This window comes from Caretta caretta, chromosome 3 (assembly GCF_965140235.1).
Source record: "Caretta caretta isolate rCarCar2 chromosome 3, rCarCar1.hap1, whole genome shotgun sequence".
NCBI lineage: Eukaryota > Metazoa > Chordata > Testudines > Cheloniidae > Caretta > Caretta caretta.
The window spans coordinates 15,858,963-15,885,050 of record NC_134208.1 but is presented as its reverse complement, the minus strand read 5'-3'; the positions used below and the strand labels follow the sequence as shown (position 1 = coordinate 15,885,050).

Below are 26,088 nucleotides of genomic sequence, written 5' to 3'. Positions count from 1 at the left end.
CAGCTCTTGCCAACCATGTCATCAACAATAAGATAAACTCATTTGACCCCGAATCACATCCAGGGGTGCTTATCAACATATCTACTGGACTGTGTGTAACATCTGATGTTACAAGAGTCTCTGCTGAAAATAGCAGATGTTGGTGAAGAACAAATGGAGAGAATTGTGAGACGTGCACTTTATTCTTAGGGGGCATGTAGCTTCTTCAGGCCAGTCAAGATATCTGGCACCCCTGCTACGGCCAAGACGACCATATTTAAGTCTGGCAAGGGAGGAACAATCACAGCACCTATTGTACCTGTGCATGCAATTTGTGACACACTCACTTCTGACTTCTGCGAGATACTTCCTGCTGTACACGCCTTAACTGGATGTGATTCTGCATCATCCCTATCTGCTATTTGGAAAAAAATCTGTCTTTAGACTCAGCAAATCAAATGGAGTCTACCATTTGAGACATCTTGCTAATTTGGCACAGAATAACGGAGAAGCTGCAATTTCTGCAGCAAGGAAGTCCACAGCACTGCTGTGTGAGCAGAGTGAGAAAGAAAAGGAGACCACTTCATACCTACGGTGCTAAAGCGTTCTTTGATGTTCCTACCATTGCCCCAAGGTTTACATGTATGGCACACCGGGGGGGATGTGTCCAAGCTCCTGCTAGTGCAGGCAACCTAAGGTGACCAGATGTCCTTATTTTATAGGGACAGTCCTGATATTTGGGGCTTTTTCTTATATAGGCTCCTACTACCTCCCACCCCAGTCCTGATTTTTCACACTTGCTGTCTGGTCACCCGAAGGCAACCCCGCCATATCTTTATCCAGGTGTCTGTTAAAAGGAGTTAGGTGCGTAGCCCTGCCCTGGGGCAGTGGAGTTGGGGGGCCCATGCTGCTGGAGGGGGCTGCTCTGGGCATGGCTGTGAGGAGCTGGTTCGGCCAGTGGCGGACTCGCCACTGGGCCAGCAGGGCCCCTGCCCAGGCACCCTGACCTGCTCCGCCTGGCGCCCCACTGGCTCTGGCCCAGGACCCCCCAAAACTGTAACTCGCCTCTGGGTTCGGCTGGAAACGACTCAGCCGCAGGGCCAGAGCCGCGCCCACCGTTTGACAGCGTCCCGCTTGGCCTCCAGCCCCAGGCTGAGGCGATGCCCCGGGCCCCAGGCTAGCCCCTGCCCCCCAACGAGCTCGCAGGCCGTGCGGGGGGCGGGGCGGGGCACAGGTCGGCTGCCGGCCAGGGCTAGGAGCAGGCAGGGCTCAGGCCGGGGAGGGTGGCTGCGAGCCTGAAGAGCCCAGCTGCGCGCGGCACCATGGCAACACCCAGCCCGCGCCCGTCACCTGCTCTCCCGACTGCGCACGCGTCCCTCTCCGCCCCGCCCGTGACCACGCTTCCCCAACACCTGACGGACAGCGTCGCTGGCCATTGGGGGCAGGGAGCGGGGCACAGGAAGTGCCCAAACAATAGGCGGGAGGAGGCGGGGCTTATCCGGGAAGGGGCGGGGTCTGGGAGGGGCGCGGAGCACCGGCTCGGCGCGGTACCGCTTGTGAACGGGCCGCCAGGAGCGTGTGACTGAGGCGCTGAGGTACGTGCCCCCTCTGCCCCCTCCCCCGTGAGTGGCTGGGCCCGCGCTCGCCCCTCCCCCTCCTGGGATACCGACCTATCGCGGTGCCGGCTCCCCACTCGGGCCCCCTCCTGGGATACCGATCTATGGGGGGCGTTGCCGGCTCTTCCCTCTGGCCCCATGGGATACCGTTCTATGGAGGGGTGGTGCTGGCTCCCCTGTGGATACCGACATGTTGTCCTAGGGGGTTGTCCGCTCCCCCTTCTAGACCCATGTATCGGGTGTGCCCAGACAAGGACATGGGGGATGGGGTGGCTGCCCCTGAGACTTGCTTCTCTTGATTGGGGGCAGGTTGTGTGGGTGCCTGTCTCCCCCAGCTAGGGATCAGGAGGCCAGCTGGAGGATGAGGCTGGGTGGGGTTTGCTAAACCTCTATTTTACTAAAAAAGAAAAGGAGGACTCGTGGCACCTTAGAGACTAACAAATTTATTTGAGCATGAGCTTTCGTGAGCTACAGCTCACTTCATCGGATGTAGCTCACGAAAGCTCATGCTCAAATAAATTGGTTAGTCTCTAAGGTGCCACAAGTACTCCTTTTCTTTTTGCGAATACAGACTAACACGGCTGCTACTCTGAAATCTATTTTACTATTGATTTCCCTGACTAATTTTAGATGTGCAGGTTGGTGGGAAGGAGAAGATAACCTCTCCACCCCTCCCACCCCCAAAAAGCCACACAGGCTCACATCTCCCTCTGTCCTGCTTGATCCAAATGCTCCGTGCTGATCCCGTCTGCATTTCTACACTGAACTGTGCTTTTGAGACATTTTGCTTGGATTGCAATCTAAATTATTGTCTGTGGTATCTAAGGCCATCACCCTAGTGTATCTGAATGCCCAGGGCTCCTCTCAGTAATTTTATCAAGGCAAGGTGCATGTGCCAGGTTAAAACCAAACTTCCCACTGTCACCTTAGGGAAACAAGACCTATGCAACAGCCCTGGTCAGGTCTCCCGGCAGGTAGCCTGGTGCGCAGGCGCAGTGGGGCGGGGACAGGGTGGCGAGAGCTGCGGGTGTGTGCTGTGTGGGGTGAGTGCCATTGGCCGGGGCTGTGTGTGGGCTCGCGGCGGCAGGCTGACCGGGAGCTCCCGAGCCCGGGCGCTCGGGGAAGGCAGAGCGGGGGACCCCGGGCGCTTTGGGGGGCGGGCTGTGCATAGCGGGCAGTGGCAGCGTTCGCCCCCTGTCCCGGCTCTGAGGGGAGGCTGCCCCGTCCCCAGGGGGCGACCAGGCAGGCACCATGCCACTGCCGCTCTGCACGCTCTCCAGCCAAGCACATCATTGTTTGCGTGCTTTAAAGTCAGTAAAGGAAGACATTCTACCGCCTTTGTGTATTGCAAGATGGGCTTCTACTTCCTCTGTGCCTCGAATCACTACACACTATACTATTCATTCTCGGAACAAAGACAAACGATGGGAAGGGGTGAACATGGAAAGATTTGCAGAAGAAGCTGATGTTGTTATAGTTGGAGCAGGCCCTGCGGGTCTTTCTGCAGCTATTCGACTTAAACAGTTAGCCAATGAGTATGGCAAAGAAGTTCGTGTTTGCTTGGTGGAGAAGGCTGCTCAGATCGGTGTACATACACTTTCTGGTGCTTGTCTTGAGCCACGAGCTTTGGAAGAACTCTTACCGGACTGGAATCATAGAATCATAGAATATAAGGGTTGGAAGGGACCCCAGAAGGTCATCTAGTCCAACCCCCTGCTCGAAGCAGGACCAATTCCCAGTTAAATCATCCCAGCCAGGGCTTTGTCAAGCCTGACCTTAAAAACCTCTAAGGAAGGAGATTCTACCACCTCCCTAGGTAACGCATTCCAGTGTTTCACCACCCTCTTAGTGAAAAAGTTTTTCCTAATATCCAATCTAAACCTCCCCCACTGCAGCTTGAGACCATTACTCCTCGTCCTGTCATCTGCTACCATTGAGAACAGTCTAGAGCCATCCTCTTTGGAACCCCCTTTCAGGTAGTTGAAAGCAGCTATCAAATCCCCCCTCATTCTTCTCTTCTGCAGGCTAAACAATCCCAGCTCCCTCAGCCTCTCCTCATAAGTCATGTGTTCCAGACCCCTAATCATTTTTGTTGCCCTTCGCTGGACTCTCTCCAATTTATCCACATCCTTCTTGTAGTGTGGGGCCCAAAACTGGACACAGTACTCCAGATGAGGCCTCACCAATGTCGAATAGAGGGGAACGATCACGTCCCTCGATCTGCTCGCTATGCCCCTACTTATACATCCCAAAATGCCATTGGCCTTCTTGGCAACAAGGGCACACTGCTGACTCATATCCAGCTTCTCGTCCACTGTCACCCCTAGGTCCTTTTCCGCAGAACTGCTGCCTAGCCATTCGGTCCCTAGTCTGTAGCTGTGCATTGGGTTCTTCCGTCCTAAGTGCAGGACCCTGCACTTATCCTTATTGAACCTCATCAGATTTCTTTTGGCCCAATCCTCCAATTTGTCTAGGTCCTTCTGTATCCTATCCCTCCCCTCCAGCGTATCTACCACTCCTCCCAGTTTAGTATCATCCGCAAATTTGCTGAGAGTGCAATCCACACCATCCTCCAGATCATTTATGAAGATGTTGAACAAAACCGGCCCCAGGACCGACCCTTGGGGCACTCCACTTGATACCGGCTGCCAACTAGACATGGAGCCATTGATAAGGGTGGAAGGAGCGAGGGGCTCCACTTCAGACTCCAGTAACTGAAGACAAATTTGGGATTTTAACGAAGAATTCCAGAATTCCAGTGCCAATTCTTCCAGGCCTTCCAATGACTAATCATGGGAATTATATAGTGCGCCTGGGGCACTTTGTGAATTGGCTGGGTGAGCAAGCAGAAGCTTTGGGTGTTGAGGTGTATCCAGGCTATGCAGCAGCTGAGGTTCTTTTTCATGAAGATGGCGGTGTGAAAGGGATTGCCACTAATGATGTAGGCATTCAAAAGGATGGAGCACCTAAAGCTATCTTTGAAAGAGGTTTGGAGCTACATGCCAAAGTCACGTTCTTTGCAGAAGGTTGTCATGGACATCTTGCCAAACAGTTGTACAACAGATACAATCTAAGGGAGAAATGTCAACCCCAGAGCTGTGGTATCAGACTGAAAGAGTTGTGGCTTATTGATGAAAAGAAATGGAAACCAGGAAGAGTGGAACACACTGTGGGCTGGCCCTTGGACAGACATACATATGGAGGATCATTTCTTTATCATTCAAATGAAGGTGAATCATTGGTAGCTCTTGGGTTTGTGGTTGGTTTAGATTATCAAAATCCCTATTTGAGCCCATTTAAAGAGTTCCAGAGATGGAAGCATCATCCCAGTGTGGAGCCCACTTTTGAGGGTGGAAAAAGGATTGGCTATGGTGCTAGAGCCTTGAATGAAGGTGGTTTCCAGTCTATACCCAAACTCACTTTCCCTGGTGGAGTATTAATTGGTTGCAGTCCTCGTTTCATGAATGTTCCTAAAATCAAAGGTACACACACTGAAATGAAAAGTGGCATGTTGGCTTCAGAAGCTGTTTTCAACCAACTAACTAATGAGAACCTGCAATCGAAGACAGTAGGAATTGATGTGCCTGAATATGAAGAAAACTTGAAGAAATCCTGGGTGTGGAAAGAGCTCTATTCTGTTAGGAATATCCGACCTTCCTGCCATGGAGTACTGGGTGTCTATGGAGGAATGATTTATACTGGTATATTTTATTGGATACTGAGAGGAATGGAACCATGGACATTAAAACATCCAGGGCCAGACTCTGATCAGCTAAAGCCAGCCAAAGATTGTACTCCTATTGAATATCCAAAGCCTGATGGAAAAATCAGTTTTGATCTCCTGTCCTCTGTGGCTCTAAGTGGGACAAATCATGAACATGACCAGCCTCCTCATTTGACTCTGAAGGATGACAGTGTCCCTGTGAACAAAAATTTAGCTATATACAATGGGCCAGAACAGAGATTCTGTCCTGCAGGTGTTTATGAATATGTTTCCCTGGAAACAGAAGAAGGGTTACGGTTGCAGATAAATGCTCAGAATTGTGTCCACTGTAAAACATGTGATATTAAAGACCCAAGCCAGAATATTAACTGGGTAGTACCTGAAGGGGGAGGAGGGCCAGCTTATAATGGAATGTAAATTTGATCAAAACTATCCAGTGTACTTCCCGGACACGTTGTAACCTCACACAAATATATGCTATGGTGTAACTAAGCCTAAAAAAAACCAGCCCTGGTCAGCTTGAAATAACAGGCGTGAACACTGTCAGGGGCGAAAAAGGGGTTCTGGTGGAAGATCCCTGTAATGTCTTGATCCCTATTGATCTCCTCCAGTATGTCATCCCTTTTATGTCAAACTTCAGTGAATGTGTTTAATAGATTCTTAAGGCAAGAAGAGATGATTAGATGATGGTCACAGACCCAATATCTGTGCTGCACCCCAGTTTTTAAATAGTTCCTTGGAGGAGCCTCTTCTGCGTACCAGATCCCCCATGGATCCCACTCTTCCTTAAAGATAGGTCACTGGACCTCAATGCCTCTGAGACTGAGCCTCTGGGCTCCGGTACACCTGTTTCACATTGTGAACTCTGCCCAGTGAGTCCAACTGAGATAGATTCATGACTTTTACACTTCTCAGGGACCAGTGCACCTCAGCCAGGCAGCCCTACTCAAAAGAGAGTAGGATCTATTTGGAAGTTCTTAGGTTAGCAAGCACCATAGAGAAGCAAAGGTTAAGACATAGTCCATTCTGGCCAAGCCAGTGCGCCACCCAGCAAAGTTGTCATAGAATCCATTTGTTGTCTCTCTGCTGTTTCTTTGTCAGGCTACGGTCCAATCTCCACTATAGAGTTAGGGCAACTTAAGGGAGCTTACATTGATCTAGTTATGTCAGTGTGTACGCTAAAGCTTGCTCCTGCCAGTGTAAGTGCCCTACTACACCGACCTAATAATTCCACCTCCAGGAGAGGCATAGGGCGTATTTCAGTGTAGTTAGGGTGATACAGTAACTGTGTAGACACTATCTTACTTACCTTGGCTGTTGGCTGTCATTCTTGTCAATTTCATGGCTAGGCACTGGAGCTGTGAAATTGACAAGAAAAGCTCCTTGCTGTGAACCCTGCAGGGCTCACAGCTGGGCTGTCACCCCAGGACTTGGGGCGGGGCTCCAGCTGGAACCCATCTGCTGCCTGGGCTCCACACCAGGCTCCCAGTTCCCCACTGTATTAAAGAGGTCTTTAGTACCTGCTATTTTCTAATTCATTCTTTTCTGTAATCTTCCTTGTTAACTGTAAAAATGATTCTGCAATAGAACAAGTTATCAAGTTTTTCTGTAATGTAACCTTCACTTTTTCCCAGCTCTGTCTTAAACCCATTACTATTTGGTGATTTGTGATAGAAATTGGTCCCTCCATGTATTTGAAGACTATAATGTTGTTTTCTTCACATGTCCACATCTCACATCCTTTTGCTTAGGTCTACTCCTCTGTCACTTTTGTTGCTATGCTTTCAAACATTATATTGTGAAGCAGAAATTGTAAAAACCATGAAGAATGGTGATCTTGAGATTAAAACACTGAATTGGGACCAGGAGATCCAGGTTCAATTCTTGGCTATGTTATTGACCATATGTATAATGAAGATAATAGTTTCCTCCCTTAGAGAAACAACAAGGAGTCCGGTGGCACCTTAAAGACTAACAGATTTATTTGGGCATAAGCTTTTGTGGGTAAAAAACCACAGTTGGATCTGAAGAAGTGTTTTTTTATTTATGCCCAAATAAATCTTTTAGTCTTTAAGGTGTCACCAGACTCCTTGTTGTTTTTGTGGATACAAACTAACACGGCTACCCCGATACTTGATACCTTAGAGAAGTGTTTTGAGGATAAATCCATTAATATTTGTGAGGTGTTCATATATGAGGGCCATTTGAGTGCCTATATAGGTAGTTCAGATTGATTGATAGAAGTATTATAGGAGAGAGCTGAGCTGGGGCAGGGTTTGGGATCCAGGCTATAAGCTGATGGGAAGGAGAAAAAATTGCCAAAGGTTATGGAGATTAACACTGAGGCAGTCTTTGGCTCACAAGTACTTGGTTGATTTCCACAGATAGATAAAACAAGAGTTCTGCCTTCATTTGTTCTTCAACCTTGTCTTTTAAGGAAAGTTCAGCTTGAGAGATCAGATGCACAAGGATAATCAATCATAAGCCTTGTGGATGTGGTCTACTTGATATTCACTGTAAAACTAGTACTGATTTCAGTGGAAGGCTGTATATTGTTGATTTCAAAAGTCATTAAAATAATGAATGTATTGGATAAAGAGTGAAAGGCAAATCTGCATGATGTGCCTCACTGTTGCTGTTATGTGGCAATGGACCCATCAGTCTGCTAGAACTGGCTAAAATAACAATAGAACGAGGAAACAGCCATATGCAGCAAGCCTGTAACAAATAGAGGAATAATCCTCTTGGCAGGACAAACAGGCATTTTTAATGGGTTTTTGGGAAACGAGCTGTTGCATGTAAACCTGTTTTCAAGGCTTTACAGGAATATATGCCTGCCTTGAATTGGAATAATTAATGAGTCTTGATTAGAAGTATATGGGAAGGATAAAACTAAAGCCTTCAGTGAATAAGTAGCATCACAAGAGAGGATGACTTCATTTTGTATGAGCTCTGCACCTGCTGTTATATATAGATAACTCCTTTCAGGGTGTCTGCTGGCAGCTGATTTCTTAATGAATCGGCTGATCAGACACAGCTAATTATTTTCATGGCTATCTAGGAAGAAAACATTTTCTGCATGCAACCCATAACAATCACTGGTTTTAGTTTACAGTGGTCAGATTAGATATAAGAATTTTCTCATTTTAGCAAAGAATTTCTCATTTCATGCTTTCTGTATTAAGTATATTCAGAAGTCAGTGACTGTTGATTTAAAAGGACAAAACAATTTTTATGCTTAGCACTGGACTGATTAGAAAGTGCAGTTGTGAATCATCTGAGATGCTAATCTTTCTCCTTTTCTGCCTTTTTCCTTCATAAATCAAGAGACTTTTGGTAGCAGATAGATTTAAAATCTTTGTATGTGAGGGGAAATTAGATGGCTGAGAGTTGTATGGAGTATTTCACCTCTAAATCTCTAGTTTCAATATGAGCCAGATTGATAGTAGTTTAAAATTGATAGTGCCTTTATGATCAAAGTAGCACGACATGAGAAGTAATTCTTCTATTCTACTGAACATATGATATTCCAGTATCAAAATACACTTAGGGAGTGTTAATGAAATTTTAACTGTAGCCTCCCTGTGATGACTTGCTTCCCCTCTGCTGAACAGCTGACATATACTTGATGACTCTTTATTTGGTACCTTTGCTGCCACAATCTGGTATTAACTCCTTGTCTCTTTTAGAGTTAAAAGCTTTTAGTCTTTTTTTCCCCCAAGAACTTGAAACCCAGGGTTGCACTTAGCACCTGATAATTACTTTGAGTAGCATCACTTCAAGAAGCTGGTGTCTAAATAATTTAGTTGCCTATATCAGGCTTAGTCTTGGAGTTAGTGAAAATATAGTATCTTATTTATTACTTGAAGAACAAACCTAACGAGGAACTGGAAGCTTTAAAGAAATAGTTTTATACACAGAAACCTCTTCCCCCTCCCCCCTTGTAAGTTTATCTTGAGTGTGTGTATGTATGTACATATATACACATACACTCAAGATAGATTTACATGGGTGTGTGTGTGTGTGTATATATATATATAGTGTCTCAAATGTTGGCAAATTTGTCAGGGTGGACGAGGAAGAATGTTTTTTTTTGTTCAAAGCACTGGCTGTACCACAGACTCTTGTGTAACGTTGGGTAAATCATTAAATCTTTCTGTGCCTCAGTTACTCATCTGTAAAATGGGGATAATACTATTTCCTTACCTAGCAGGGGTGTTGTGAGGGGAAATCCACTAATGTTTGTGAGGTGTTCCACAGTGATGGGAGCCACATGATTACCTCTTGACAGGGATTACTCACTGACTTGTTCAGATTCACTTATACTGTAGTAAAGATAAGTATTCAAGATAATTAACTTGCTGAAGTGGTAACTGAATTTTGCCTTTGTATTCTAGAGATACGAACTTTGTGCCTGAGTGAAAAAGCTTTTCCAGGATGGCTTTGAATTGCTACTGGGGAGTCTTGGCAGTCTGTATGATGACTTTTCCAAGCACACTTTGTTTCCAGCAGGACCAGTCCAGAGTGTTACTATTATCTTTTGATGGATTTCGATGGGATTATATTTATAAAGTCCCAACGCCTAACTTTCATTATATCATGAAGAATGGTGCTCATGTTAAACAGGTTACTAATGTATTTATTACAAAAACTTATCCTAATCATTATACAATGGTGACAGGTCTCTATGCAGAGAGCCATGGCATGGTTGCTAATGAAATGTATGATCCTGTCCTGAACAAAACTTTCTCCCTGAACAGCATGAACATCTATAATTCAAAGTTCTGGGAAGAGGCCTGTCCAATATGGGTCACCAATCAAATGGAAGGACATAGAACCGGAGCTGCTATGTGGCCTGGAACAGATGTAAAAATACATGGAGTCTTTCCTACACACTATATGTTTTACAATGAGTCTGTTTCATTCGAAGATCGAGTTAACAAACTTATTGATTGGTTTACCTCAGAAGAACCCATAAATTTTGGTCTTCTGTATTGGGAGCAGCCTGATGCGATGGGGCATGTTTTAGGCCCAGAAAATCCACGTATGGGCGCAGTCATTAGTGAGATTGATGACAAGCTGGGATATCTTGTGTCAGAACTGAAGAAAGCAAAGTTGTGGGACACACTGAATATCATAATCACAAGTGACCATGGAATGACACAGTCTTCTTCAGAAAGGCTCATAGAGCTTGATCGATATGTGGCTAGAGAGCTGTATACGATGGTTGACCATTCTCCTGTGGTAGCGATTTTGCCAAAAGAAGGTAGGAACTATGGCATTAAAATGACAGGGTAACAAGCCTTGTGGATGGGGGGAGGGGGAGCAGTGGTAGATGTGGCATATCTTGACTTTAGTAAGGCTTTTGATACTATCTCACATGATCTTCTCATAAATAAACTAGGGAAATACAACCTTGATGGAGCTACTGTAAGGTGTTTGAATACCTGGTTGGAAAACCGTTCCCAGAGAGGAGAAATCAGTGGTTCACAGTCAAGCTGGAAGGACATAACAAGTGGGGTCCCGCAGGGATCAGTTCTGGGTCCAATTCTATTCAATATCTTCACCAATCATTTAGATAATGGCATAGAGAGTGCACTTCTATAGTTTGCAAATAATACCAAGATGGGAGGGGTTACAAGTGCTTTGGAGGATAGGATTAAAATTCAAAATGATCTGGAGAAATGGTCTGAAGTAAATAGGATAACAGTCAATAAGGACAAATGCTAAGTACTCCACTTAGGAAAGAACAATCAGTTGCACACATATAAAAGTGGGAAATGACAGCCTAGGAAGGAGCACTGCAGAAAGTGATTTGGGGGTCATAGTGGATCACAAGCTAAATATGAGTCAGCAGTGCAACAGTGTTCTAAAACAAAGCAAACATTCTGGGCTGTATTAGCAGAAGTGTTGCAAACAAGACAAGAGAAGTAATTCTTCCACTCTACTCTGCGCTGATTAGGCCTCAACTGGAATCTTGAGTCCTGTTCCGGGGGGCAACATTTCAGGAAAGATTTGGACAAACTGGAGAAAGGACCCTGCAGCACTTTAAGGTCCCTGCCCCTTTTGCCTCCCCTCGGCTGCTGATGGGTGTGGGGGGCAAAGGGAGCAGCTGCCCCAGTGCTGGCGATTTAAAAGGCGTTTGTTTAGTCCAGAGAAGAGAAGACTGAGAGGGGACATAACAGTTTTCAAGTATAATAAAGGTTGATACAAGGAGAGAGAAAAAATGTTCTCCTTAACCTCCAAGGATAGGACAAGACGTTAAAGCACTGCAAGGTCCTTTGCCACGGCAGCGCTTTAAGGTCCCTGTCCCTTTTGCCCCCCCTCGGCTGCTGACGGGTGGGGGGGGCAAAGGGAGCAGCTGCCCCAGTGCTGGCGATTTAAAAGGGCCCGGGGCTCCGGACGCCGCTACTGCAGCAGCAGCTTCCGGAGCTCTGGGCCCTTTAAATCACCATGGGAACCTTGGGTGGCACAGACCAGGCGGCCTGGAAGGGCTGGCTGGGGGGTGCTGAACCTAGCCCCGCCCCTACCCCATACCGGTAAGTGTCCTGAGTTACTTTCAGCCCTGTGTAGTAGTAGTAACGTTTTTATTAGATTACACATTTGAATTTATATTCTTGCAAAGCGCCTTTAACAGATAGGCCTGCAGTATTTGGGACACTGTGAATACGTATGTAATCCTAGATAATTGTGTGTGTGTGTGTGTGTATGTATGTATATAGATATCTTAAGATACTTCAGCATCGCCCTCTTAACCCGCTGTCCATTAACATGCAGTCGTGATGGCTTGACTCCTGACATCCGCGTGTAAACGGGTCTGTACTGTATAACCATTAGGCACCTATCATGTTGATATCTCATTGCCAAATATGATGTTGAGGAGTATCCAATAGGGTTTTCTCCATACTCATACTTGACTTGAATCACCAAGGGCCTCATGCTGGTTTCACTTATTTACCTTCATTGACTTCAACAGGGTTACCCCTGATTCTCACCAGCATGTAAACAAAATTAGATCACAACTCTCCAGCAGTGACAACTAGTGTATTCGTCTGTGACCATTTCTTTTGGTTCTGTGGTGGTTATATAACAGAGAAGAAGAAAATAGTGGCACAGAATTTTAAAATTGAATGCAGAGGGCCTTCTTCCTTGGAAATATTTGCAATATATTTATCATAAACTTGTATTCCTAACTTAATTCCTACCTATTTTTGTAATTCCTCTCCATGAAATATAAACATGCATTGAAAGGTGATCAAGGTCCCAAATCTAGATTGAATTTAAAATAAATACAATTTTACAGGAGCTGATTTTAATAAAAATGTATTCAGGTTTTAAAAAGATTTATATTGTGGCTTTAAACACTTCTCTGCAGCATTTGCAGCATTGTACTAGTGTATGAAAACAAAGTGAAGCTCACAAGGGTATTTGCTGTCCAAGCTGAGTGAACTGTGAAATGGAAGCAGATGTTGAAAATAAACATAGATTTTTTTTAAACCTCTTCAGTTTAATTTCTAAAACATTAATTGACAGGATTTTTTTAAATGATTTGCAGCGTGTCCCTTTAATAGGAGTGGCATCTTACTTTGTTATCTCATTGCTGCATAATGTACTTTTTTTTCTATCCATTCGGAGGTCACTGCTTTAAATAGCATCTTGTGCTTGAAGATGCTGATCTTTCATGTTTTGTTTCAGTTCTTTAGTTTGCTGATAATATAAAACTAGTCTTTCATAGGCATAGCTAAAATTACTTTCTTTTTCCCAATAGGCTTTAACTCTTTTTGAATTGTCCAACAATTAACTACTTCTTACTCAGTCACTAGCCACAGCTAGAGGTTTTATTTTCAATTTTTGTGTGGAATTATGTTTTAAGAAATCAAATAAGAAAGTAAATTCTTATAGCTAATTTAGCCACTATTATCATGTTTAATGTGTTCAGGCCCCAAAGGTCAGTACAGCACTAGTGCCCGTCTTCAGCAAGGAGAGGAAAAACTTGTTCTAAAAAGTTTGGAGTGCAGATTATTTCTGATAGGGCAAACCCATGCTTCATTGTATCTTCTTACTTATAGTTGACTGGTTGAAGCCAATGACATCTATCAAAAGTAGAAGCTGAGATGTTTTTAATGTTTGCTAGGAGGGATCTGATATACCAACCTCTTATCAGAATATACTGCTCTTTTTCCTCTTCCTCTGCGTGTCCCCTACCCTCTCCAAAAAAATCAGACTTGGCCTTTCTCAGCTTGGGCAACCCCAGTGATATACTTAAGGGGTATTTGAACCTTTCTGAGAGAAGTATATCATCCTACATGCTGAACATTGCAGACCAAATTCTGCCCTTAATTTACATACAAATGTGACTAACTTTAATTTGAGGCTAAGGTTGTATGTCCAGGAAGAGGTTACTATCTTCTCTCAATCTAGGTGTGAGAAAAGAGACTTTAATGCTTTGTAAAGGGGAGCAGGGTTGCAGGAAGTGGGTGGACATGTACAACCACATTGCCTTCAGTCAGAATGTATTGGTGTAACTGAAGACAGAACTAGCAGTCAGAGGAGAGAGAGGATCCACTTATAAGAAGCATGCTGTGACCTTTTTACTAAATAAGGTCATAGTTTTAGCCCCAAAGACAAATAAGAAACATTTGGTGACCGTTAAAACCACACTTCCGACCCTTCAGTTCTTTCTAGGCTGCAAAGAGACCACTTGTCGGGGTCTGGCGTGCTGCCTGTTTTGAAATGTGGATGCATGAAACACAAAAAGAACATAGCAGCTTTATTTCTAAATATCAGCTAGTGCTGCAGAAACGTCCTGCTCAGCTAAAGTGACAAAATTCTGACTTGCATAGCGCATGTGACGCAGTCCTAAATTATATTGTAAATAGATTCAGCATGCACAGGCTTATTACTATTAAAACAGGGAAGGCATGATAGCAAGGAAAAGCAAACTGCAAAGCTTTAATACTCAAAACCCGGCACATATAGGAGCAAGCTTAGGAACCAAATTATATCCGTTTTCAAACCCCCTTCCTCGTCTACGTAACCTATCAAGTCTTGGATTCAGAGTTTCTTCTCTGAAACTTCATGGTATCACCTCTATCTAAACAAGACCAGGAAGGCTATTTTAGATGATTGCTCTACAATAGCAGATGCCGTCAATCATCCAAAATAGCCTTCCGTGTTCTGTGTAAGGGGTAGTAGTGTCACCAAGGCCCCAGTCCTGCTCTAACTGTAGCTGGGGGCAGAACTGCCATTGATTTCAGTGGGAGCAGGATGCGGACTTGTGAGGCCGAGGGAAGCTGGAACCGCAAGCACAGAACTTGCCAAGAAAGGAATTGAGGACAGTGATATTCGGTTACCTTTATCTTCTAAGATGGAATATATTGTATAGATGGATCTGAGAGCATGACCTAAAGAGAAGGTTGCATGACACTTTCAACTACAAGACCCACAAGTTTATAACTTGCCAGATTTTAATCACTGGAGGTGACATTTTCCATGCCAACGATCTACCTCAGGTTGACTTTTTAAACGTTTCTGCTAAAACAGTTCTGTTATTTCAGAGAATCAAATTAAGGGGAAATACGTTGCTGCCTATGTTTTAAAAAAATTACAACCATTTCATTGCTTCCATGCTTTGGCACAGGGACTTGAAATTTGTCAGGGGGTTTCTCTGGGTTTGTCTACACTACAGTAAAACACCTGCGGCTGGCCTTGTGGTAGCTGACTCAGGCCCATGGGGCTAGCGCTGGAGGCTATAAAATTCCAGTGTAGACACTGGGACTCGGGCTGGAGCCCAGGCTCTGGGACCCCACAAGGGGTTGGGGCAGAAGAGTCTCAGAGCCTGTGCTCCAGCCTGAGCCCAATCATCTGTACTGCAATTTTATAGCCCCTTAGCTCAAGCCAGCTGACACAGGCCAGCCACGGGTGTTTGTTGCAGTCTAGCCATACCCTCTGGTAAAAACAACAAGGAGTACTTGTGGCATCTTAGAGACTAACAAATTTATTGGGGCCTAAGCTTTCCTGAGTAAATCACAGCAGAACAGTGTTAAAAGCCAGGGATGAAGACAAGGGCAAGATCCCTGGCATCAGACAATATTTCTTCAAAAAGCAGCACCTTTGACTCCTCCAGTTTCCATTTGTGGAGTCTCTGACATTTTACTGATACTTTTTTTTCCCTTCACCATGCTTCCTGTACCCTACTATTTACTGCTTCTTAGCCCTACTCCATGTCTATACGCTTTGCACTGCTCCTCCCCTACTACTCTCCCCTCATCTTCCTCCACTTCCCATTCCATAGCTGCCTTTGCAACAAACTTTAGAGAAAACAGAAATAGGTAAATGATAAAAGCAGTACAGAAATAGATCTCTAGAAGAAGAGAGAAATTGATGCAGATATTAAAGTTTTTGAGGCAGAGAATCTCTTTGCTCTGTGTTTGTACAGTGACTAGCACAATGGGGTCCTAGTTCATGACAGGCTCTGAGGCGCTACAATACAAATAATAGACAATGATGAACAGAAACTTGTAGATTAAAATGTATTTGAACCTTTACATGTTTCTACTGTTCTTTTAAACCTCCCATCTATTTCTATAGTTTCCCTAAATTTTTAATCTGGTGTGAATATTCAAGTTGTGCATGCCCTTAGACTATGTAACTGTCTAATCTTATGATTGACTTTCATCTTCCTTCCCATTCCACCTTATTGCTTGTTTCTTGCTTGTTGTCTTGAAATAAGTTGTAAACTCCTTGGGCAGGAACCAGTTTTTGGACCGTACCTAGCGCAGTAATGGCCTAATCTGGATTTGGACCTCTGAGCATTACAGGAACATTAACAATAAGAAGTAAAGAATTTCCAAAGACAGAATATATCATTAGGATCATATAATACAGATGACACTAAACTGGGAGGAGAGGTAGATACGTTGGAGGGTAGGGATAGGATACAGAGGGCCCTAGACAAATTAGAGGATTGGGCCAAAAGAAATCTGATGAGGTTCAACAAGGACAAGTGCAGAGTCCTGCACTTAGGACGGAAGAATCCCATGCACCGCTACAGACTAGGGACCGAATGGCTCGGCAGCAGTTCGGCAGAAAAGGACCTAGGGGTTACAGTGGACGAGAAGCTGGATATGAGTCAACAGTGTGCCCTTGTTGCCAAGAAGGCCAATGGCATTTTGGGATGTATACGTAGGGGCATTGACAGCAGATCGAGGGACGTGATCGTTCCCCTCTATTCAACACTGGTGAGGCCTCATCTGGAGTACTGTGTCCAGTTTTGGGCCCCACACTACAAGAAGGATGTGGAAAAATTGGAAAGAGTCCAGCGGAGGGCAACAAAAATGATTAGGGGTCTAGAACACATGACTTATGAGGAGAGGCTGAGGGAACTGGGATTGTTTAGTCTGCGGAAGAGAAGAATGAGGGGGGATTTGATAGGTGCTTTCAACTACCTGAAAGGGGGTTCCAAAGAGGATGGCTCTAGACTGTTCTCAGTGGTAGCTGATGACAGAACAAGAAGTAATGGTCTCAAGTTGCAATGGGGGAGGTTTAGGTTGGATATTAGGAAAAACTTTTTCACTCGGAGGGTGGTGAAACACTGGAATGGGTTACTTAGGGAGGTGGTGGAATCTCCTTCCTTAGATATTTTTAAGGTCAGGCTTGACAAAGCCCTGGCTGGGATGATTTAGTTGGGGATTGGTCCTGCTTTGAGCAGGGGGTTGGACTAGATGACCTCCTGAGGTCCCTTCCAACCCTGATATTCTATGAATACAGAGTTGGACTCCCCCCCCTAAAACCATGAGTTGATTGCTTAGCTGCATAGTTGGGACCTAACCACCATTTGAAGAAAATTGCCACACCTATAATTTGAAATGGTGAGATAAAGAGGAGACAAAGTCAATTAGGGCCAGATACCAAAATGGGGACTGAATTTCTCTCAAGTAAATACTGTGGACTTAAACTGAAGATTGTTGGCTTCCTCCTAAGTAAAAGTTATGCTTTCGAGGCTGCCATGGAGAAATCAACAGCTCCCAATGCAGCTTTTTAAAGTAAGATAAACTCTAAAGCAACCCAACTGCCACTGAGGTGCTACTGAGCACCATAGATGGTTTCTGGGGAAATGTGGCAATCCCCTTTGAAGCTCTGCTCCTTGAGAAATCTGTGTGCTCTGAACAGAACACGAGAGAAAGTGTCACTTCCCAGCTCCAAGCTTTATATGTAACTGGGAAGAATCCATTTATCCATCCACAAAGGGGCTTACCTAAATTCCTTCTAACTGAAGTGAATAAGTGCAACTCATACTGCTATGCACAATGATACTACAAAAAGTAGACCATTTTACTCTTGTGTTAAATAAAAAGAAAAGCATAACATAAGAGAACTGTTGTAATTTTATATTGAGGGACATGACCATAAGAGCACGTTCCAATAAGTTGTTATGTGATTTCACCAAACCTTTCTGGTGACTAATGTGACCATCCAAAACTCTTAACAATAAAATTATCACAGCCTGTCTGTCTATAACTTCCTTTATGGCTAAATTCTGCTCTTCAGTATAACAATTATTTTCATCCTTCATACCTACTGCTGAAATAGATCATTTAAGCTGTTGCTAGCATGTATACTAAGTGACTCATCATCGCTACTTGTGTTTTGTCACTATTAAGTTCTTGTTTTATTTGGTCTAAGGCAAACTTGATGAAGTGTATGAAGCCTTGGTCAATGCTCATCCCAACATGACTGTTTATAAAAAGGAGGAGATTCCGAATAGATTACATTACAAACACAACAGTAAAATTCAACCAATCTTAGCAATGGCTGATAAAGGATGGGAAATCTTACAAAACAAGTCTGATCAACTTCTCTGTAAGTATATTTTTCTTCATTCTGTTTCAGAGCTATAAATTCTTTTCTATTCAAACTAGCACAATAAAAAGTTATTAAATGCTGTGACCCCCTCTCCAGCCCCCAAAGCCCATACCTGGCTTTAAAAGGGTTAAGAGGTCTTCAGACATATGGGTGGAATTTTCAGAACCCCCAAAGGGACTGAGATGTACCATCACATTGAAAGTTAGTGGGACTTGTGCTCCCAACAACTTGTAGGAGCTTTTGAAAATCCAGTCCTAAAGTGGCTTCAGAAAACTTAGCTGATCACAAATATAACTTTAAAAAATAAGCAGCTTCCTTTTGCAAGACCTGTATCTTGGAACTTCTTAAGAACCTAGAGCACAATTCTGTAAAGTATGGCATTGTGGTATGAAGAACTGCCAGTTCAGCCTGTTGATCTGAGGGGGGATTAGTCTGTAGTGCAGAATACATAGACATTGCTTTGGAAGGGACTTCTGAGATGGATGAGAAAAACTGGTCTGCTGATTCAGAAATTGGAGAACGCTTTTGTTAAACAGGCAAAGAAAATACTAGCCCAGGGGTGGGCAAACGTTTTGGAATGAGGGCTCCATCTGGGTATGGAAATTGTATGGCGGGCCATGAATGCTCATGAAATTAACAATTCGTGTTCAAACAGGGACAACACAAGTTTGTTTCAAAATCAATGCTATTAAAATAGTTCTGCTGAACAATGTGCTGTTAGAAAATTACATTACTGAGCTGTTTGTTGATTTTACCACACAATTTTGCTCCTGTCCAAACACAGATTGTATGTTAGCTAAAACTTTTCAGTGTACTGCACTACGTAAAAGTTTGGTAGTTTTTCACATTTATTGCTGACTTCTTTTCAATCTGTAATTAGCTTTGTTGAATCATCAGTGTTTCTCCATTTGATCGTGGCAATAACCAAAATATATTCAAACTTTTAAACCATAATTAAGGAATGTTGTTGATGTTCAGTTTAACTCTGAAGAAGAGAGATTCAAGTAAACTTTATTTAATAAAGATTATATTTTGGTGGAAATAAACATAAAACCTTACTTACTATTATAAGTATACCACCATAACATATTACAGTAATTAAACTAAACTTACCCCCTTTGATTAATGTGAACCTGCAGCTGGTCACCCTTCTTTACAATGGCATCAAAATCCAGTGCCATTATCACTGTGGAAATCCACAATACCAAGCTGAGATGTTGGTCAGTTAACTGGGATCTGTAGCGAGATTAGTTGTAATTCAGCAGGGAAAATTGTTTGTTCGCAAACATAGGTGGACCTGAACAAAATAAGGATTTTCTGTGCTACCTTGCAGATATTTGGGAACTTTGTTTCACTCAAGGAGGCATAAAACTCGTCCAGTTTTTCTGAATTGTATTCTTCCTTCAAACTGGAATCGCACTGGAGATCAATGAGCTCCAGTTGTAATTTTTGTGGGGCTTTCTCGTAGTCAAATGACAGTGGGCATGACACCAGCTCTCGTGTCTTCTCTATCGTCTCAAAGTCAGAAAATAGACAAAATTCTCCATGCAAGTCACTCAAAATTTTGCTGTACTTTTCTATCTGTTCTGGGAACACTTCCCACTCTTCCAGTGTGGGAAAGTGAGCGAACACTCAGTCTTGTTTTGAAAACAAGACTAAGGACAAACTTGACTTTGAAAGCTGTCACACTACAATACAATGCATGTACAAACACATTCTTTTCTTGCAGGTTCACATTAAGTTCATTTAAATGTGCCAAGATATCCACACCAAAAGTGAGGTTGCACACCCAATTTGAATTCTTTAATTCAGGGAAATCATTTTCTTTTCCCTGCATCTCCAGAAACATGCGAATTTCATCTCTGAGCTCCCACACTTGCTGCAATATCTTTCCTAGGCTGAGCCAGTGGACATTTGTATGATAAAGTAAATCCTGGTGTTCGGCGTCAGTGTCTTCAAGAAGGGAAATGAATTGCCGATGATTAAGTCCCCTTGCTCGTATGTAGTTCACTATTTTCACTATTGTACGAACAACATGATCGATGTCCAGGACATTGTACATCAGCGGGCCTCCTGATGTATAATACAATGCAGAAAAATCACCTCTTTATCAGGGTCATCTTCTTTTACTTTGTCCTCAATTCTTTTTAAAAGTCCTATGTTTTTCCCAGTTAAATTTGGCTATCCATCTATGGTTACGTTTGCCAGTTTACTCCCGGGGAGCTTCAGATGTTCAAGGCAGCCAGAGACCCTCTCGTATAAATCTGATCCCTTAGTTGTGCCTTTCATTGATTCCATTGATAAAAATTCCTCTGTGATTTCCAATTTGTCATCAATTCCTCCGACAAAAATGACACAGTATGGTTATTGAATGTCAGTGCTGACATTGAGGACTAATGAAAACAGTGTAAAGCTCTGTGCTTTCTTGTTCAACTCAGAAGCCAAATATTCATCAATCACTTCTACATGGCAAGTAACAGTTCTTCGTAACAAACTGTTTGTTTCGGTATTCCGGTCACAGCATGCCAGCAACATCAACAATGCATTCTTTCAAAAACTCCCCTTCAGCAAAAGGCTTGTTTTGTTTAGCAATTTTAAACGCCAGAGCATAAGTTGCCGTTGTAATGGCTTCCTTGACTGTAGCTTGTCGCACATAAATATTTTGCTTAACTTTTAAGTTCATGGCGAGTTCCTCAGCTTTTCTTGCCCTTTCCTCAGTTGTTAAATTGCTGCCATAATTAGGATGTTTTGTTGAAAAATGGTGATTCAAATTGCACTCCTTGAACACCGTGATGCTCTCCTGACAAGTCAGGAATACAGCCTTCGGGTTCATGTTTGTGAAAAAACATTTTGCATTCCTTTCTCTGTTAAAAACCCAACACTTACTGTCCACTTCTTGTTTTCTTTTTTTTTTTTTCTTAGCTCTTAGCACTCATTTTTGAAAGGGAAAAGAAAATCTTAACTGTTGCCGTTACGTCAAACTGGTGCTTTACAAGATTGCATGCACTACATGCAGGGCCTCATTTTCAAAAGAGCTGCAATGGCAACGTGTTTTTTTAAAATCAGAAAAGACACACTGCGCTGGGGTGTAGCCATGGGTGGGCCATGGCCCATCCCCTTATCCAGGTCCACCTCATCACTTTCCCCACTCCGGAGCTCCAGCCGGGGAGTGGGTTTGGGGGCTTGCCCTGCTCCCCCTGCCCACCTGGCGCTCCTGCCGGGGAGTGGGATCAGGCCTTGAGCGCTTGTAAGCCTCTAGCTCCCCTCCCTGGCAGGCGCACCGGAGTGGGGCAAACCCCCAACGGACATCGAGGTCTGGATTAAAAGGTCTGACTGGCTGGACGCAGCCCGCGGGCCGTAGTTTGCCCACTCCTGGCCTAGCCGCACATTGTTCCTCTCACCCAAATGCCTGATGTAAGAGTTACTGCATTTGTAAGTATATCAGGATATTCTAATTAGGATGTCCATGCGGCTTTATGTGGTCATCATCTTTCCTTCTGTTTATTTTTTAGGGCATGATCCTCAAGAGTTTTGGGTTCAAATTTTCAAAAGTGACTGCTGCCATTTTTCTGTGCCCAGCTTGAGACACTTTAAAGGGGCCTGATAGTCAGAAGACATGTATTTTAGCACTTCTTGAAAAAAATATAGGCCTTCGACCTTCTTCCACTTGTCAGTGCATCCTGTTCCAAGATGGGCACTATTTTCATTCCATCACCTACTTACTTTGTCTGTTGGGAAGAACGATGTGATAACAAAGTATGTTCATGGTGGTCTTTGAAAGATGGTATAAAGTGGTATGATACAGATGGTTATGACCCCTGCCACTTTCATGGAAAAACTAGAAAGCAATGCTGTGTACAAATTTAAACAAAATAGTGAGGCGGAGGTATCCATGGAGGAGAGCCAGTTTTGGGATTTCATCGGAGGCTTTTCATTACTGGGTTAATATGGGATGCTCATCTTAGAGGTGATACTCTCAGTAAGTTTAAATGCTGATTCTGTCTTATGCTGCTAATCTTGTCAGTTCTAGGATCACTTAAAAGCAAACTTTCCAACTGGTGAAAAGCTGATGTCAAAGTACTCTTCATAGTTTACCAAATATTTTCACTGTTCATATTAATCCAACTATTTCCTCACTTTTTTCCTGCATGATGCATGTATTCATGTGCACACATTTCTCCTGGTGTAGGGCTACCTATGAGCTGTGAGACTGTGGCTCTTTTCAGGAAAACTGAATTGAAGCACTAGTTGTGAGACCTTTCCATGCTTCTGTCGCCATATCTTTTCCATATCATTGACAGGCATGTGGGGTAGAGGATGAGTCAGGGTCTCGCACTACCTCTGAGTTCCAGAAGGCTGGACATTGGCCAATAGTCAAGCAGAGGTTGAGAAAAAAGCTTCCATTTGATATAGAGCCGCCAGCCCAGTTGTTGAGTAGAATTCTCTCCTTTAAGCAGGCTTCGGTGCATGATGCCTGTGACTGCACGCCAAACTCTAACACCTTCTGAGCTTACCCTTCATAGGCCTCTCCTGTCTCTGATGGCTCTTGAATCAACTCCTCTAGCCTCCCTGCCAATACAGAAACCTCCTGCAGTAAATTCTTGAATGCTTTAAGTGACTCCCTTGATGATTTATGTGAAATGAATGCTAACCGTCTAGGCATTGATTCACAATGTCTAATATTATGACTGTTAGCTACTACTTAAAGTTTGTGTGCTTGTTCAGAAATGTAGTTAAATCTTTGCTACAATAAATTAGGCTGTTTGTTTTTCCTTTTGAATTGAGGATTTTCTGGGAAAAGGTCCAAAGATTCAATATTTCCTACTTTTAGTGAGCAATGGAAGTGTTTTAACAACTTGAAGGTGTCAAGAGTTTTTGATAACTCACTTTTTCTTTTCTTTCCAGTGGGTAATCATGGATACGACAACGTCCTACCAGAAATGCACCCAATCTTCTTGGCCTATGGTCCTGCCTTTAGAAAGAATACCACCAAAGAAGCCATGAGTCTCACAGATCTGTATCCCTTGTTGTGCCATCTGCTTAGTATCAGTCCATTGCCAAACAATGGGTCACTCAGCAATATGGAAGATATGCTTCTTATGGAAGTTCCAAGAGACCTGAATCCTAGATATTATGCACAGGAGTCCTATGCCTATTTTATAGGAGTTTTTCTTGGTAGCATTCTTGTTGTTGTTTTTCTTTTAGTTTTTATTAAACACTTAATCCACAGCCACCTACCTAGCATGCAGGTGCAACACTCTGAAATTTCCCAGCCATTACTACAAGGGTAATATTATTTTCCAATGAAGGCACTTTAATAAAAACAATGAAAAGTTATTCTAGCTATTCTGAGCTTAAAAGTTTTCCTAGAAATTAGGTAAGTAGATCTGCGAAAATTAATACATGTGGTGCACTGGAGTAAATGTGTAACAGATGCATACAGGGAGAGCTTGTTTCTGTTGCTCTATATAACCACTTGATTTTTCAGGGTTGAAAACCCTCTAGATAACACTGGAAGGATATGTGTGTAGAGATTTAGTAACTTTAAACTCTTGGATACTTCATTTTGGGCTAATATTAGGGAAATAGAAATCATTTTTGGATTCACTAAGCTCTTGGTCTTCTGAATTTAAACAAATCATGGATTTAAACAAAAATCTGTTTAGGTTAAGAAAAGAGTGCAAGGGATCCACAGTGGAAGGATGGGCAGATTAAATGTATACTATCCAAAATGCTCTGATTTTGTGCATTCAACATAAATATCACTAGGATAGTGTTTGTACAAGTTGCAAGTTGCATTTTGGTCTTTAATTGTAGCAGGCAGGGTTGTGCATTTCTAAATTGAGTTATATGACCCACAGAAGGCTGGTGTTTCATGGGCTATATCTTATTGTTAAAGTGGGATGGGCAAGAATACTGAAACTGAGTTGGTAGTCACAGAATTCAGTTTCAAAACTCGGCATGGTATATAACTTAATCTGACTCATGTCTGAAATTCTGTTGTAATTGTCCTGGGGAGCATGTGCTATTGCTCCACCTCCATCTTGGTTTAGGTAGTCAAGGAAAATCACCCTGTGGCCATAGTGCCAATAATGTAAAGCTGCCTGTTGCTGGAGTAGCCCACAACCTGTTTTTAGTGAGTCAGGTGATAACAAAAGTAGACTTGTCAGTAGTTTATCAGACAAATAATTCTTCTAAAACAGATGAAAATGGTGTTCACAGTAGTGGCTAAGACCTTGAAGTTCAGAGCAGATGAACCTAGATTAAAATCGGGCTACCAGTAAACTTTATTCACAGGAAGGTCAGGATCCACTGCAATTTTTACTTTGGCAGTCTTGTCCTCAGGAATTGGTGGAAAGTATCTTGGTTGGACGGTAAGGGGAGACGTTTTGATGTATAAAATCTGTACCTTTTCTGATCTTAGTAACCTATATGCAATAATTCTTGCAGATCAATAGAATAAATATTCACATACAAAACTGAGACCTACAGTCTGACAGCACTTCCTTGCAGAAGCCTCGATAATCTCCCCTTACTGTCTGTTTCCAGTAGCTTCTTCACTCAAGCTCTGTCCCCTCTTCCCAATGACCTTGGTATTAAAATTTTCATACAAGATAGACAATGTGATCTTTCTTTGCATCATTGAATAGTTATTCTTTCTCTCAACGTGGCAGGGGTGTTAATGTGGCTTTTTAGAAAACTCCACAGTGAGCAAGTAAATTATATCCTCAAGGGTGTAGTAAGCACTTGCAATTTTTTTTTTTAAATCAGCTTAAAAGTGGTATAATTCAATCTGTTAGGCAATTTACTATTTTAGGGGGAAAAGTTCAGTACATCTGTCAACAATAACATTTGTGCCCAGAATTCCCATACCCAAACATACAGTTTAGTGAAGAGCAATGTGTTCTAAGAGAAACTTTTGTATGTGTGAGCCAATACCCCCAGGAAAAAGGGATTTTGCTAGTCACAAAACCTGTTTAAGTTGAAACATGCACTGTACTGTAAAAATAACTGACAGGTTTTGAAGTGGGGGAGTTGTGTGTTCAGCTATTTTGATTTGTATATCCCTACAAACTAAAAGCGGTTTTCATGTTTTGTTTTAGTGTAAATAAAATAAACTTTAATGTCTATTGTTTAGGAATAGCTGCAGGGCACCTATCTAATATTGGTTACGTTTACAAATGCACAATCCTAAACCTGTAAGCACAGGAAATGATACCATTGGAGAAATATAATGAATGCTCCAGCCCATGCTCTTTGAAATGGCACAGGGTGGGATGTGTGTGCTTTTTTGAGTACTTTAAGATTGCATGTGACTGAGTTAGTGAAAGCTGGGGTTAAAATATATTGCAACTGTGAATTTACGAAATAAGAAAGCTTGTGCTGTTCAAAAAACCACTTACTAAAATATGGCATGCTTTGACTCTAGTCAAGAATGTTCTTTCCTATTTGTACTTGTAAACTCACTTTTATCACTGCAAGTAGTATTCAAGTCATAACTAAGATTGTTAAAAAACCCTCTGAAATTTGTAACAGTTTTATGAAAAGATTTAATAGGTGCCTGTTTTAATTACTGTTGTAATTATTTCTGGTAAATAGTAAAGAGACAGGGGAGAGTTCTGGTTTCATAAATGGAATGTGAGTGAACCAAGGGTCTGGGATATGAAATTGTAAGGCCTCATGTGTATTCATCTTATTTTGATATATGCAACTTAACCATCTTCATAAAGGTATTTTCTGGGCTGAGTTAACAATTAAGCTAGCAAAGACAGGAATAGGAGTAAGTAAATAACTTTGGAGAGAAGGTTGATAAGGCAATATCCCTTATTGGACCAACTTCTGTGAGTGAAAGAAGTTTCATGTATGTCAAAGGAAATCACTGTCTTAGTTGAAGCACTAGAAGCC

At 42.9% G+C, this 26,088-nt stretch overlaps 2 protein-coding genes across 2 annotated transcripts; both read left to right on the top strand.

The window, feature by feature from the left end:
* Positions 1-1,486: 1,486 nt before the first annotated feature.
* ENPP5 (ectonucleotide pyrophosphatase/phosphodiesterase family member 5) lies at positions 1,487-25,830 on the top strand. The gene is made up of 4 exons (XM_048845685.2): positions 1,487-1,574; positions 9,717-10,585; positions 18,004-18,180; positions 23,089-25,830. Exons 2-4 carry the CDS (start codon positions 9,757-9,759, stop codon positions 23,472-23,474), a joined length of 1,392 nt encoding a protein of 463 aa, XP_048701642.2. The 5' UTR covers positions 1,487-1,574; positions 9,717-9,756; the 3' UTR covers positions 23,475-25,830.
* LOC125634658 (electron transfer flavoprotein-ubiquinone oxidoreductase, mitochondrial-like) lies at positions 2,802-5,917 on the top strand. The gene is made up of 2 exons (XM_048845696.2): positions 2,802-3,242; positions 4,273-5,917. The coding sequence occupies exons 1-2, from the start codon at positions 2,847-2,849 to the stop codon at positions 5,734-5,736; spliced, it is 1,860 nt and encodes a 619-aa protein (XP_048701653.2). The 5' UTR covers positions 2,802-2,846; the 3' UTR covers positions 5,737-5,917.
* Positions 25,831-26,088: the final 258 nt, after the last annotated feature.

Bases quoted from the DNA above. Each gene is read 5' to 3' on its own strand.
- ENPP5 (XM_048845685.2), top strand. From the start codon at position 9,757: ATGGCTTTGAATTGCTACTGGGGAGTCTTGGCAGTCTGTATGATGACT. The intron at 10,586-18,003 runs GTAGGAACTATG...ATTTGGTCTAAG, and splicing joins AGCGATTTTGCCAAAAGAAG to GCAAACTTGATGAAGTGTAT. The intron at 18,181-23,088 runs GTAAGTATATTT...TTTTCTTTCCAG, and splicing joins CAAGTCTGATCAACTTCTCT to TGGGTAATCATGGATACGAC.
- LOC125634658 (XM_048845696.2), top strand. From the start codon at position 2,847: ATGCCACTGCCGCTCTGCACGCTCTCCAGCCAAGCACATCATTGTTTG. The intron at 3,243-4,272 runs TGGAATCATAGA...CATTGATAAGGG, and splicing joins TGGAAGAACTCTTACCGGAC to TGGAAGGAGCGAGGGGCTCC.